The sequence below is a fragment of the Stegodyphus dumicola genome, chromosome 3, assembly GCF_044657685.1.
Source record: "Stegodyphus dumicola isolate Sdum_Otavi_A_Nest chromosome 3, ASM4465768v1".
NCBI classification, from domain to species: Eukaryota; Metazoa; Arthropoda; class Arachnida; order Araneae; family Eresidae; genus Stegodyphus; species Stegodyphus dumicola.
This window is the reverse complement of record NC_140770.1, coordinates 47736246-47751758: the sequence shown is the minus strand read 5'-3', so window position 1 is coordinate 47751758 and position 15513 is coordinate 47736246. Positions and strand designations below refer to the sequence as shown.

The window sequence follows — 15513 nt, the reverse complement described above, 5'->3', positions numbered from 1 at the left end:
TACTTTTGGCTAAAAATGGTCTTTGTAAATTTTGTTTTGCTTAATAACTTACATATTTTCACGTGTAACATCTTCAGTTAAATCTCCAAGAACTGTTAACCGCAGACTTAATTCTGAATTAGCATATGATATTACAGCACATGCAAAAGAGAAAAGTAACGAGAAATTCTCTGTAAACTCAATAAGAAAAGAAGATCGAGGATTTTTCACAATAACTGTTACTTCAACTTCGAGTTCAAACTTTAAAACTGCAAATGTATTGTCAGAGAAAACTATATTCGGTGCCATTAAAATTTACTTTTCTAATTTTGTTGAGAATTTTCTTTCCCTAATTTTGAGATATAATTCTCAGATTTTTCTTTATGTCGTCCAACGTAACTATGAGCGATGTCCAAACTGACATTAGATCCGTGGCTGAGTCAAAAGGAGGAGTAAAATTCGACTTAGTCCTTTCAGATTCTCCAAATAAACCATTTCCGAAATTTCTCGTATCCTCTCCGGCAAAAAGAGATCGTTCACTGTCTGATATAGAGAGAAAACTTCAAGCTGCGGAAAGAAGAAGGTTATCGCAAAAAGGTATAAAGCACAACTTACTTTCTCAACGCCTAAGCCGAGTATCTGAAGTACAGAGAAACAAGAACAGTTTTATTCGTGACTTCAAACGAGCAGTGAGGGAAAACCATGATCGCAAAATGAAAGTTTCCGGTAGAAACAGAGCAGAGTACCTTGATTCAATAAAGCAGAAAAATAAAAATGAGATGATGAGAGTCAATGAAATAAAAAATACAACATTATTCTTAAGACAGAGTCATTTTAACACATTCTGCCGCAAATTCGAAACTTCAGAACATGCTAGACAAGCGCAGTTCAAGGCCCTAGAAGAACATTTATCTAAACAAGATAGCAGGATGGAACATCTGAGGTTGCAAATAGAAAGGCTCATAAAGGAGGTGAAGAGCTGTAGTGTACATGAAAGAAAGCTTAATGAAATTCCAATGGATAATATGAATGGAAATATAAATTACGATGGAAATGTGTTACGTCCATGAAAAACCTGAAGCTTAAGGTATTCGAAACAGACAGTCTTGCATAATGTATTCACCATCTGTGTATATATTTCTTGTCATAGTACTTTTAAATTTTCTATGTAATCATTTTTATAAAGAAAGGTATTTCTGGGGCCATTTACTTATAAAAGCGCAGATTTATTCTATGTATTTTATTTGACATTTATCCTGTAAATTATATCACTCAAAATTTTCATCTAGTGAGAGGGACCCCTATTAATTATTCCCCGTAGACCTTACTACTAAAATCAAGAGTGTTGAAGCTACTTATCAGGTTCGTTGGGAAAAAAATAAATAAAAAATAAAAATAATAATTAACCAATCAATAATTAATTGACTATTGAGATTGATTAATATATAAATATAATGTAAAAGATAGATAAAAATATTAATGAATATATAGAAGTTAATGATAATTAGAGAAAGAACAAGTTAAACTAATGGGACCTAAAAATGAAAGGAAACTAAAAAATGGTTAACTATTTCGCTGTTGAGATAACGGAAAAACTCGCTAGGGTTATCTACTTAAAGGGAGAAATGCGTTTTATTTTAAGAGAACCTGATACATATCCACTCCTCATATGGAGGAGGCAGGGGAGTAAACTGTAGGTAAATGAGAGTAAGCTATTGTACACCTGATTTAAAAGAAATTTTTTGGTACTCTTCTGTTATCGGGACTGGATTCAGAAAAGTATGTAGGTATGTACGTGTGTATGTACACACACATACATACATTGTACATATATATATATATATATATATACATGCATACATGAACACATACACACATACATACATTGTACATATACACATGCAAACATGAACACATACAACCATACATACATGCAAACATACATTCACTTCTGAATCCTGTCCCGATAAAAGAAAAGAGTGCACATTTTTCAAATAGCATTCTTCGCACTCAGCTTCTTATTTTAGTTTCTAAATCATTTAAAGATTTGTTAACCGAATAGGTAAACCAATAAATATTCTTCTTCTGGAATATGAAACATTTAGAAATGGATAATTTGTTCCTTCGGTGCTCAAGTATTTTGTTCTTTCAATAAAAAGTGAGGCGTGCGGAACCGTTAGCGTTAATGCCAGTTTCATCATCTGTAAATTTAATAAAACCGTACATTAGTAGCAGAATTTTCTGTTTATCTTGCGATTTAATTACATAACAGAGTAAAGGATTTTTTTTTCTTTTCTTGGGACTCCTAGAGGAATTACGTTTCGCACCTTGACTGAAACATAGAGCCAGGTTACGGCTGAACTTAAGTCCTGGTGCTCTGTCTTAAATATCCTATTGCATTGTGCAAGCGTACAGTGTTCGCCTAGGCACAACTTTTACAATATGTTTCGGCATAACAGTGAAGGCTCCTTTATGAAGAAAAGGGTACTTACGACGTATTAACCCCGTCGATGATGAAACTGTTGCCAAACAGCGCGATTTAGTTCCAATTTAGGATAAGTGTGACGTAACAATACAATCTTAATACTTGCGATTTTGTTTGATAACAACTTTGACTGATTCTCATTAAGCCACGTTTTGTTTTTATGAACAATTATATAAATTACTGAAATTGCTATAGGTTTTCGTTGCATTCTGGAGGGGGAATAGAGGAAAGATGAAAATCTGGGACATGGTTGTACAGAACAGGAAGCAGAATAGAGTTCGACGAAAACCTTTTTAGAAGCGCGAAAACGAAGCGAGTCGAATACCTGTTTAGTAAATAAAAAGATATAAATTTCTTCAAAATTCAGATAAAACGATTGGCGCAATTTTGGCAGGTTCTTCACAAAATCTCGTTAGATCGTAGCCAGCTTCAACGGTCAACGGGATTATACGTAAGTACCAAGAAAAATTTTTGACTTCAACAATCTTGAAAAGATACTGATTGCTAAACCAAACCGTACTTGGCCATCTGAAACAAGTAAAGAACGAAATTAAATTAAAGGTACCGGTTCCGCTACGTTAAGGCACAGCTATCCAAATGAGGTTTTCGTATGTTATATTGACTGGAATAACAAATGGTTGTTCCATTTATGCTTTCATTATTGAAACAGAGTCAGAATGAGTTTTCTGTCATTGAAAACACCGAAAATTGAATACTAGTATTCATAACTGAATAACTGATAAATTCGCAATGTTTTCTGAAAGCACTCTATGTATGAAAGAAGAAGCAAATATTTCCATTTAATCAAGTTAAATGAGAATCTTCAAGGATGTTAGGAATTATTTCACTTTTTTTTAGTTTAGCATTTTTATAAGAAGTTAGATTGAATGTCGTTTTCCGCTTTCTGATGAATTTAAAACTGTGATTAATGCCTGTATCCCGAACTTTCTGAACCAAGAAGCGAATTTACGCGTGAATGGCTGCAATATCTTCTAAAATATGATGCCACTGACAAATAATTTTTATTGTTAGAATTTTATGATCTTTATATATTTTCCGAAATGGTTATAAATGTGTTGCAAAATGCTGAGGAGAGACACACTGATGGTTGATAACTTCATCGATACATGATAACTTGCCAAATAGAATCTCGGTGAGCTTGGAAATATTGGGTTAGCAAGAAAGTAACTTCGGTTTGCGTAAATAGAAAGCATTATGTCTGTTGTGTTATTCTTCCGTCAATCTTATTCTTTTTCTTCTTTTCAGATTTGGCAGCTGACACTTTTAGGTTGCTAGAGAAACAAATTCCATGTACTTTTTTTTTACAACAGTTAGCTTACGGTCAGTTTTAACGTTAACGCAAAAATAAACGTTTTCGACGTATTTTACTACATTTTTATTTTCATAAAGGCAAGAAAGCGGGTGAGGCTCAGAAAGGGATATTGAAGTTTATGATGCTGATTGCTTAATAAAACGCATATATTCGAAATGATTTAAAAAATTTCCTTCTGGAGATTTTTCACTTGAAGGTGACCAACGTTCTGGCCAACCATCTGAAGTTGATGACGACAAAATTAAAGCCATAATTGAATTGAATTGTCATATAACTGTGCTAGAAATGGCGAAAAGGTTAACTGTATTAGGTACAACAACTGAAAATAACGTAAGATGTTTTGGACTTGTTAAGAAGCTCACTAACTGGGTTCCACACGAACTGAAAGAAATTCCCTCAACACAACGAATCAATATTTGCGATATGCTTTTCAAACTAATGCAGTCGACCCTTTCTTGAAACGAATTATCACTGGTGATTAAAAATAAATCGTCTTTAATACCATTAATCGAAAACAGCACAAATCATATCGAAAGCTAAACTGCATCAGAAAAAGATTATGATGTCAATTTCGTGGTATTACAAAGGTGTTGTGTGTTTTGAGGCGCTCCCAAGCAACCTAACGATCAACTCAGATGTATGCTGCCAATAACTTATGAAACTGGAAGAAGCAATAAAATACAAAAGGCAAATCTCAAAGAAATCGTGTTCCACCAAGACAGTGCGAGGCCTCACACATTTTTAGCAACACGTACGAAATTACTGGAGCTTGGTTGGGAAGTGATGGCGATTATCCATCCGGTTATCATTTATTTCAAAGTTTGCAAAACTTCTTAAATGGTAAAAATTTAAGTAATAACGATGAATTTAATTCGAACTTGGTAAGTTTTTTGTTGATAAAGACTAGAAGTTCTCTGAGCGCGGAATCATGAAGTTACCAGAAAGATGGCAAAAGATCATCGAATAGAATGGAAGATAACTCCGTAAATGACTGATTAAAATTCATTTTTTGTATAGAAAAAAAACTGATTTCACACTAAAACACCGAAATTACTTTCTTACCAACCTGATACTTTGCTTGAAATCATGAGCTGAACTTAAATATGCGCAAGAATGCTGATAATAAGCTATATCTCATAATGACAATGACCAGATCAAGTAAGTATCACATTTAATTATCAACTCTTAGTTAGAATCATAGAGGTTAGAATACATGGAGTAAGCCTTCTCCGTATGTCCCGTGCAGTGAAAATGAAGCCATGAAACGTCATGGTGTGACGTCACGACTGAAAATGGCCGCTTCCACAAGCCAAAGAATAATTGTATTTGTCATGGAAAAGAATACGCAGAAATAGTAAAATAACAGTTTATGGCTTTTACCTATGAAATGTAACATTAGCTGGTGCACATCCGGAATGATTGTTGCATCTTTGAGCACTGCATTGACACATTTTATCTTGCTGAGCAGTTTCAATACAATTCTAATCAAAACTTTCGTTTTATCCATACGCTACACGGCGGCCATCATTCAGTCATAACGTCACGCTGTTGATATTTCCTCGTCTTCAGTTTTGTGACGTCTTGCTTACTCAGTCTATTCTAACAATAACGATATACGAACTAGCAAGAGAAATGCATCCTGTACTCATTTTCCCGTTTTGCAAGATTTAAAAAAGATATTTTGTTAAAATTGCGTGTAATGGGCTATGTAATTCAATAGGAAAGTTTGAAGAATTTTTGATATTATGTGCAAGAGTTCAAATGTAACCTCTTATATTTAAAACGTGTGATCTTGTATGGTTAGAGGCGCAAGTATTAAAGTTGTAAACTAGTTTTTTTTTTCCTTATCACTTCTTTATCTGTACTAGTTGATGCACAGATATAAACGAATAAAAGAGAAACATTTATAATGTAAAAAAGACCTTATAAAATTGTAGGTATCGTGAAAAACAAACGCTTTGAAAATTGCAAATGAACTACCTGCAGTGTAATGCAGAAAATAAAATTCAATTAAAATAATAATGAGATTTATACATATTTTTAATTTTACTAGTAAAAGAATTTTGTTATATACTCTCTGTTCCTTGACACATACATGCCATACAAGCTGACATTCTGCCAGACAATGCGAAGCAACGAGTAAAGCTATGATTTCATTCAGTTTGAACTACATTTATTCATTCTTATAGTCTGATAGCTTGCTTGTCACCAGATACTGCATTACCCTATTTTGGCGGCCCATTCTATTTTACTTTTATCTTCTTTATCCTCATTGTATTTTTCTGCGACCTAATCTTGAGTGATTATATAATATAATGTCTTTGTTGGACGAATTTTGATAATTTTCATCGCTCTTATCTTTCTCTGTTCTTATATATTCAAACCCTTGTGCATCAGAAAAATTTCAAAGAGACCTCATGCGATTACAGAACCTTCCTACAAGCATATGATGCAATGGATCAGTTTTCCAGACATGAATTAGAGTTAAGTATCTAATTTTATTCCAAGCTTTAGAAATGGTATTCAGGGCATCAAAAACTTTTATTCTTATTCACCTTTATTTTCCTTATTTTGTTTATTTATTTATTTATTTTTGTGTATTAAATGTTCAACATATTCAGTGAAATAAAATCTCTTGTTTTGGCTAGCTGATCAAAGGAAATACTAAAATGCAACAAACTCATTATTAAGTGGCTAGATCGCGTACTCGAATGAAAAGGGAAACAATGCAAAATCTCGTTTCGAGACTAATAGTTCTTTTGGACTTAAAAGTTTGCTGGAAAGACTAGGGTAAGCGGGATTCTAAGATTAAAAAGAATTTTTGCTGTTCACAGCTAATTTTAATGACATTAATTACTTAATAATTAGCCAAAGAAAAAAAAAACCGTCAATAAACGTGTTTTTTTTTTCTAAGTTTTCATTTCTGAAATGAAACTTAGATACTGAAAAATAGAAATTTTTTGGATACTGAAAAATAGAAAAATTTCGAAATTTTTATTCTGTTCTGTTTTGCTTGATTTCTGAAAGGGTTTTTCTAAATATTTTAAATTATGAGCCAAACTATGTATTTTAATTTTCTAAACTTTACGTCTTCGTATTGAATTTGTGTTTTCGACCAGTTTTACACAGTTTTTTTTTTTTTTTTTTTAAATTATTTTTGAATCTTACCTTGCGTATTGAGCCAACTTCATTCGACTGCTTTTGAATTAGTTCTTGTATTAAGAGAAATGTTTTGGTTCTTAGCTAAATTTGGCGAAAAAACAGTGAGGGAAATACATTCATTTGTTTAGTTTTGGTATTAAACGGATAAACAATTTTCGACAAAAGTTAAAATTCTTTACGTGGCAAAGAGTTGAATGATATTTCGCATGATAAAATTTCAGACGGATATTGACTCAGAGGCAATTATTATTACTCTGTCAGCTTACTTCCTTTCCTTATTTAAACAGAAATAGCAGGCTGCGGTCAGGGTAAAATTTAGAAGTTGTATGGACACTTGAGAAGAAAACGTATAAAAACATTTCAATATGAATAAAATCAGTTTTATATGTTTTAATTATAATAAACGGAGAGCGTGATTCCATAAAATTTTTACTGTACTTCTTAGAAAAGATGGATGGTAATTTTAAAATTCCACCTCGTACGCACTTCGAGGTAGCACGCCGAAAGAAGAAATGAAGTTCAGCGAAAAAAGCAACTTGCAGGGTGCGAAGAATTTTCAGAGTTTTTAATGAATATCTCCTGATTGAAGTCTACGAATGGTCGAAATGGCATCCTAAGAATTTTTAGAATCCAACGGTATCTTTTTCGAAACTCAGCTTTCTGCTGCTCCGAAGATGATGTTATAAACAAATAAGCAAACAGGCGCGTATCAATTTTAATAGTATTAATTTTAATTACCAAAAAGTTGTGTAGAAATTCTTCGAAATTGTTTTCGTATATAAATTTTCGCGAAGCCAAGCATTTTCAGAGAAGCATTTGATATTCTTATTAGTCAATCACCAAAGATTGTTATTTAAAGCAGTCAGATGGGTGACCGCTGAAAACGTCACAGAAAAAACATCGCGGAAGAAAACGTCGCGGAGAAAACAACGCAAGAAGAAAACGTCGCGGAGAAAACAACGCAAGAAGAAAACGTCGTGGTACAAAACATCGTGGGAGAAAACATCGCAGTTCTAAAATATCGTGGTACAAAATGTCATGGTCGAAAATAAAGCGGTTCAAAAACTTCGCAGTTTAAAAGCATCGTCGTCAAAAATATCGTGGTAAAACATAAAGTACCTACAAATCATCGCGTGAAGATAACATCGCACACATGAGTTTTCAGATTTTGAAAGTTGTAAATGCATATTCGTATGAGGATCACAGAGCGCAAGAAGGAAAGAGGGATTCTTTTACTTTTGTATTTCATATATTTGAACGAACTAATAAGTTTTTGGTGAAAAAATATGAAGGAAACTTAAGCATTTAAAATTTAAAAATGAGTACAAAATTAATGCAACTTAAGGGGACTCGTACACCTTAAAACCCATAAGATCTTCGAATATGTGATTGTTGCAAGAATTGGGATAACTTATTTATTTTAAAAGCAATTACTTCCAACTTTTTACAAATGACTACATAATATAGCTGTTTTATGAAATAGTGATCAGAAAGTTTGTGTTGCCACAAATATTTTTATAATTTAATCCGCTTTTTGACAAAAGTTTTCGTCATGTTTCCACCTTGCGCGCACAGTTTAAAACATTCTGTTGCATAATTTAATTCCATATTTAATTCCATATTTAATATATAGCTTTTATAACATTTGGAAACTACTGTGAACCAAAAAAATTCTAAGAATTTCATGTTAAATTTTTATTTTATTTGGAGTCGAGTTTATAAAATGTATTTTATTAAAAAAATCTGTAATGTTTTCTTCCATAAAATTTTTTAATATTAAAATATTCATCAGATTTTAGGTTCAGTTAAAAGATAGGGCTCATATAAAGAATTCCATCCAATTTCAAGTATGTACCATTAGCCATTTTTAAAATATCGTGCGCGCAATGTGCGTGACGAAAAATTTTGTCACAAAGCGGATTAAATTACAAAAATATTTGTGGCAACACAAACTTTCTGATCGCTATTTCAGAAAGCAGCTATATATTATGTAGTCAGCTGTAAAAAGTTGGAAGTAATTGATTTTAAAATAAATAAAATATCCCAATTCTTGCAACAGTCACATATTCGAAGTGTGTTAAGGGGTCTAAGGTGTATGAGCCCCCTTAAAAAGCTTAGTAGAATTTTAAATTTATATAGTTAATTAACAAACGTCATTAATAAATTAAGCTTTTTTTTTATAAAATTTAACGAATAATTTTTCATGAAAAATACAGTCTAAAAATGTTTAGAAAAAGGGAGAACTGCATGAAGTTACCTCTGTAAAAATTGCTTAGTTAATAATTAAGTCGGGTTATTCAAGAATTATCTGCTTTAGGAGGGTGCCATTGTGGAAGAAATAAGAGAATTTGACTGGATTATTTTTATTATGGCAAAGTGAGCAAAAGCCATTTGCTTTATGAAAGGAAAGTCTGAACTTTTTAAGAATAATTTGCTCGTATTTACGTAATAAATTTAAACAGGAATATTACGTTAAACATGTTTATAGTATATATTTAATATAATGTTTATGTTAATTAATTAAACAGGAATATACTGTTTATCAAAAAGGCTCTGATAACATCTTGCACTCGTTCTTAGTACCTGTTTCACTTTAGGATTAATACACTGGTGTGCAAAACTTAAGTAACAATGTAAATTTTAATCAGATAAGCATGCAGTTGCAGAAAAGGGGTTCTTACTATCAGTATAATGAACACGCAATTTAGTAGAAAGGTCATGCATATGCTAATGTCAGGAAAAAAACGTCACAGGCTACGTGATCGTACGCAAAACGCATGCGCTTTCCCCGAGACTACCATAAAAGGAAGGACGGAGACGCAATTAAAGACATTCGCCGTAAGTACAAGTGAAATATGGCTAGAAGAAATCATCTGGATGACTTCACGAGTGGAAGAATGATCGGAAAGCTGGAGGAGGGGCGTAGTGTGACCAAAGTGGCTGAAGATTTCGAAGTCAACAAAAGTGTCGTTTCGCGGGCTTAGAAAGCCTTCCAAACCATAGGTACAGCTATTAGAAAGGTTGATGGTGGCCGCTCCAGGACAACAACTGCAGCATATAACCGATATATCGTCCTACAGGCGAAAAGAGCCCAAAACCAGTCAGCAAGCTCCACAGCTCAGCAACTGTGTACAGCAACCGGCGACAATTGTCGAGGTTTTCTGAGTCCAGACACCTTCACAGAGATGGCCTATTCGTCCGCCGTCCTGAACGCTGCATCCCTTTGAAAGTTGGCCACCGGCGCCACCGTTTAGAGTGGTGCAAGGAGCGCAAAAACTAGGCATTAACATCAATGGAGTCGTATCCTCCTTACAAATGAGAGTCGTTTTAGTGCCCCAAGCGATTTTCAACGCCAACTTATTTGGAGAGAGGTAAGGACACAGTTTAATCTCAGTAACATCACGGAAAGAGACCATTACGGTGTCCTGGAGATCTCGTCTGGAGAGGCATTATGCTGAACGGGCGGACAGAGCTCCACGTTTTCGACAGAAGTTCTGTAACCGGAGATCGCTATTGTCAGGAGGTGATCCTTCCCTATGTACGTCTGTTCCGAGGTGCAATTGGACCAGACTTCATTTTTATGGATGACAATGCAAGGTCACACCGGACTCCTGCTGTTCAGAAGCTACTGAAAAGTGAAGATATCACTCGATTGGATTGGCCAGCGTACTCCCCTGATTTAAATCCCATAGAACATGTGTGGGATGCTTTGGGGAGACACCTTGAGGCACGATTACATCCTCCGGCGAACACCCAACAAATGAAACAGATGCTGATTGAGGAATGGGCACTCTCACCTCAAGATTTGTTGGACAATCTGGTGCTGAGTATGGGGGGACGGTGAGAAGCAACCATTGCAGTAAGGGAGGGCATATTCCATACTAAAGAACATCTGCTTGTTGTTCTTCCTCTTATACAGACAATCATGTGTAACGATACTATGAGTTCAATAAAGCCTGTTTTTGTTTAATTTCATATTGTATGCATTGTATTCATTTTTGCGCAATTATGCTTTCGTCATCGTTTAAATACAAAATGCTGTCTCTTATTTCTGAATTTCATGTCTTTTAGATGATATCTCGTGGATTTATGTCAAAAAGAACACCTGTTGCTTAAGTTTTGCACACCAGTGTAGTTAATTTATAGCTTGCGTTTCGACGCTCTTTTTTTTTTTTTTTCAATTATTTTTTATACTTTTGCTACCTTTTATAAAGTGAGAGAGAAAAATGCATCCGTTTTTCGGAAATATCATAAAAACACATTTTAATTTCTCAAAATATTTGGCATTTTTGATTGATTTTAATAAATCTAACTTTAGGAAAGTACGGCAAAAAGAGATTTATTATTTAAAAAAAAATATTTATCTTCTTTTCTATTTTTCAGCATCTGGAATTGGCTTACTCTTAATTTCAGGAAATCTTTATATAAAATTTTCTCTCAGAAAATAATTTGAAAGGTTTTTATTTAAACATTTAAATTCTTTGTGGTATTATAAGTAAACTTTTTATCTGTCATAATGTCATGCCTATCCCACAGTTTTCCTCACTGTTAAAATGAAAAAAAAAAAAAAAAAAAATATTTTAGTTTGGTAGCTAATAATGACAAACTTTAAAGACAGTATTTTGGGGCTTGATAATTTTATTAGCACTTTTTCTTCTTTCGCCCTGCAAAGCATAAATTTTACCATCTTAGTTAATTTATGGAGGCTTCGTGGGAAAAAAATGCGACCCATCTGAAAGAAAATGGAGCGGATAGAAACGAGTTTTTTAATTTATTGTTGCATCTACTTAATATATCCTATTGGGAAAAAAAGTGTACTGCTCAGAGCCACACCAAGGTTTGGAGACTCTATAATAAATCTAAAATTATAAACCGAATGATGAAAGACTTGTGGAAAGTGGCACTTATGCAAGTAGAATGAAGTTTTTTCCACCTTGCTTAATGACCGTAATTGTTTATTCATGATGTTGTTCCGCAGCGTAAACATTCATCTCTCACAAAATTTGGAGAATAATAATTACTCAGTTTCTTTTCTCAATGCTCCCCCCCCCCGTTTAATTCTTACGCGAAAATCTTAATTTTAGGAATATAGTATTAATTTTTTATATTCTAAGATTCATGTAATTTTAATTCGATTCTAAAACTTCGATTTGTCAGTAACTGATATCCGTGTACAATAACTCGAAAAATTGCGTTGCGCGATACAGGCTAATAGAGATCTTAATAACTGACATTTAATTAAAATAAATAATAGCCCATTACAGCAAAAGAAACAGTTATAAATAGCCTAAAGATGGAGCAGAGATAAGGCAATTTCTTAATACACAAGGAATAATGTGTATCACTAAAACCACTTAGTAAAATCTAAGACATTTGTAAAATCTCTAGGTTTGTTTGCAGTAGAAAACATGACAAGTGAACAATGCTCTCGCCAGAATTCGAACTCCAGGCCTTCTGATGTCAACCGTGAGTGCTTCCAACTACACCACGAAGGCACATAAATAGGGAGAAAATATCTTACATTCTCCTCCACTTAAAGAGAGATGGGGAAGGAAGAGAACAATGGCTAAATGCTGGTAGTGACAAATTTTCCACATTTAATTAGGGAGCCATTAGTGGAGTAACGAAATTTCTTGGAAGAAGGAAATATGAAAAATGATCAATGCTCTCTTCGGGATTCGAATTCCAGACCTCCCTATGTTAACCGGCAGTGTTTATACCACTAAGGCATGTGGTAAGTAGGAAGAAAATATCTTACAGTTAATCATGCGCCAGGAGCTTAATACAATCCCATTAATCTAATCTGAATAAAAGAATTGATTAACTCTTGACCTCAAAGCAAACGAAATTTTTAGAGTTGCTCAAGCACTGCAGAAAATTTCACCTCAGGTCTTCAAAAATGCATGTTCTAGAAACTTCCAGAATTTTTTCCAAATCGGCGAGAAATTGCCAGAGTGGAGACAATAATTATCTCCAAGGCTCATAAAGAGGGTTGCTGCGGATATCTCTGTTTTCGACTATACAATTCAAATATTCATCAATTCAGAATTTCAAGACCTACAAAATTATACACGAAATAAACACTTAAAAAAATAAATAAAAATGAAAATCTGAAAGGTTTCATCAGATTTTAAATTACTACCAAAGGGGCGTTTTTTTAACATTTTTGTCTGCTACCTTTATTTATTAAATATCCCGTTCTTCGCACTTAAACCTTAAAATTCAGTTCAAGACCAATATCGCAAAATACACTGCTGGCCACCCAAATTGCAACACCAAGAAAGACAAGAGATATCTCAACAAAATTTATTTAGTAGATAACATGTTGACCAAGTATCAAATGATTAAATTTATAGACTTCTGTGAAGTGTGGTTCCTTCCAGAATCAGTAGCTAGAGTAGCCGCCATTGTTGGAAATCACCGCTGCCACACGCCTCGGCATTGATTCAAAGAGACTTTGGATGTGTTCTTGGGGTACAGCAGACCAAGCAGCTTCCACACGTTGCCAAAGTTGATCTGATGTGGCAGCTTGGGGTGTAATCTAGGTCAATCGTTCAGCAATCATGGACCACATGTTTTCTATCGGCGAAAGATCCGGACAGCGAGCCGGCCAGGGAAGCAATTCAATCTGGCGATTGACGAAGAATCCTTGGACAATGCATGCCATGTGTGGTCGCGCATTAGCCTGTTGAAATATGGCTGTGGGCAAGCCCTTAAAGTAAAGAAGGACAACTGGCTCCAACACCTAGGAGATGTAGCGCTGGTTGTTTAAAGAACCGTCAATGCGTATTAGAGGAGTGCGAGAGTGATATCCAATACGGCCCCATACCATAATACCCGGTGCAGGACCAGTATGGCGTACATAACGCAGCTGTTCAGCCTCCTCTCTCCGCGGTGTCTCCAGACTCGAATCCGACCATCGTGGTTTTGCAGACAGAAGCTTGACTCGTCAGTAAAGACAATTTCATTCCATTCTGTCGTCCACATCCTTCTTTCATCGCACCATTGGCGGCGAAGACGTCTGTGGTTTTGCGTCAAGGGTAGACCAAGCAATCGACGTCTTGCGGACAGACCACTCTGCTGTAAACGGCGTCGAATGGTGCGCGCAGATACTGGATGATGCGTTACAGACTGAATGTGCTGTGCTATGGTTCGTGATGTGACTGAGCTATCCGTCACTGCCATGCGCACAATGTTCCTGTCAGCACGTGAAATGGTGCTCTGAGGTGGATGCGATCGAACACGTCGGTTCGTCGTACCCTCCTGCATCCAACGGTCACATATCCGCATTACAGTTGTTTGGTTTCGTCCAACACGACTACCGATTTCCCTGAAAGATAATCCACACTCTCGGTAGGCCACTATCTTTCCTCTATCGAACTCGGATACTTGATCAAACGATGATCGCTGTTTACTACGAAGCATAATTGATCGTTTTTTTTTTTTTTTTTTTTTTAAAAAAAAAAAAAAACACAAGAAAAACACCATTGCCGAACTTGAAATCGTCGAAAACTCTAAGCCTTGAATAGCGCTTTGAAGTGGCACCACAGGCGCGCGTGATGGGCGTCTGCACTGGAATTCTAATCATTTGCATATCTCACCTACGCTAATGCATGTTGTAAATTTCATGTTATTTGCATGCTTCCTTCAGGTTGTTGCATTTACGGTGGCCAGCAGTGTAGTTTTAAATTGAGCATATCTTTAGAATTTCTGATACAGAGTCTTGCGCGCTGGAGATAAAAATATTTTTTCTGCACAACGTTTTTATTGCTCGCTTTGAAATCCTTGAGTTTGTTAATCAAAAATTCGTTAAAGTTTTAAAAAATATGAAATCGATAATAAAACAAATTCCAAATTTCAAATTTGGTCTTCCACATGCCCATATTCGTAGGAGGATTACGTCATTCAAAATTCGATGGCTCTACGTACCGTTGTTTTATCACAATGCGAGAAACATAGATTTATGCAGATTTTTCATAATTTAATTTCTTCAAAATGCAGGACTCTATCATTTGGTGGCAACAGTTTGAAAAGACTAATAAGTAGTCTTTTTGAACTAATAAGTAGTCAAATAAATAAATAAAAACAATATTGTTGAAGTTCTTTGATGAGACTTCGTAAATATTAATAATAACAGATTAATAATCAAGTAGTGATTCTTGCTGCTGTTAAAGTAGAGGCCTTAGCTATCTATACACAACTGCCAAAGTTTCTGGAGGTCTTGAAATCTTCAACTGCGATGCTTGCAAGCCCATTTGTCACAGTTCGTTGGATGTCTGCAATAATCTTGATGAAGCTTTCCTTTCAGTCACCTTTTCACTCATGGAAACAAGCAAAAAATCACAATAATCTTTGACACAAATGTGGGATCACGTCTGGCTCTATCCAATAGCTTAACAGAAATTCTTCGTCTTTTCTCTTTCTATTCATCTGTTAGTGAGTGAGGGACGATTCATGCATCAAATTTTCGTTTCCCTAAATCTTATGACACACATCACCATTCAAATTCAGTTCTTCTAATATTATACGCACAATTACAAGACGGTCTTCTTGC

General features: G+C 34.8%; 1 protein-coding gene across 1 annotated transcript; it reads left to right on the top strand.

Moving 5' to 3' along the window:
* Positions 1 to 259: 259 nt before the first annotated feature.
* On the top strand, positions 260 to 1197 carry LOC118182957 (stathmin-like). The gene has a single exon (XM_035352340.2). It carries the CDS (start codon positions 363 to 365, stop codon positions 1047 to 1049), a length of 687 nt encoding a protein of 228 aa, XP_035208231.1. The 5' UTR covers positions 260 to 362; the 3' UTR covers positions 1050 to 1197.
* The last annotated feature ends 14316 nt before the right edge of the window (positions 1198 to 15513 follow it).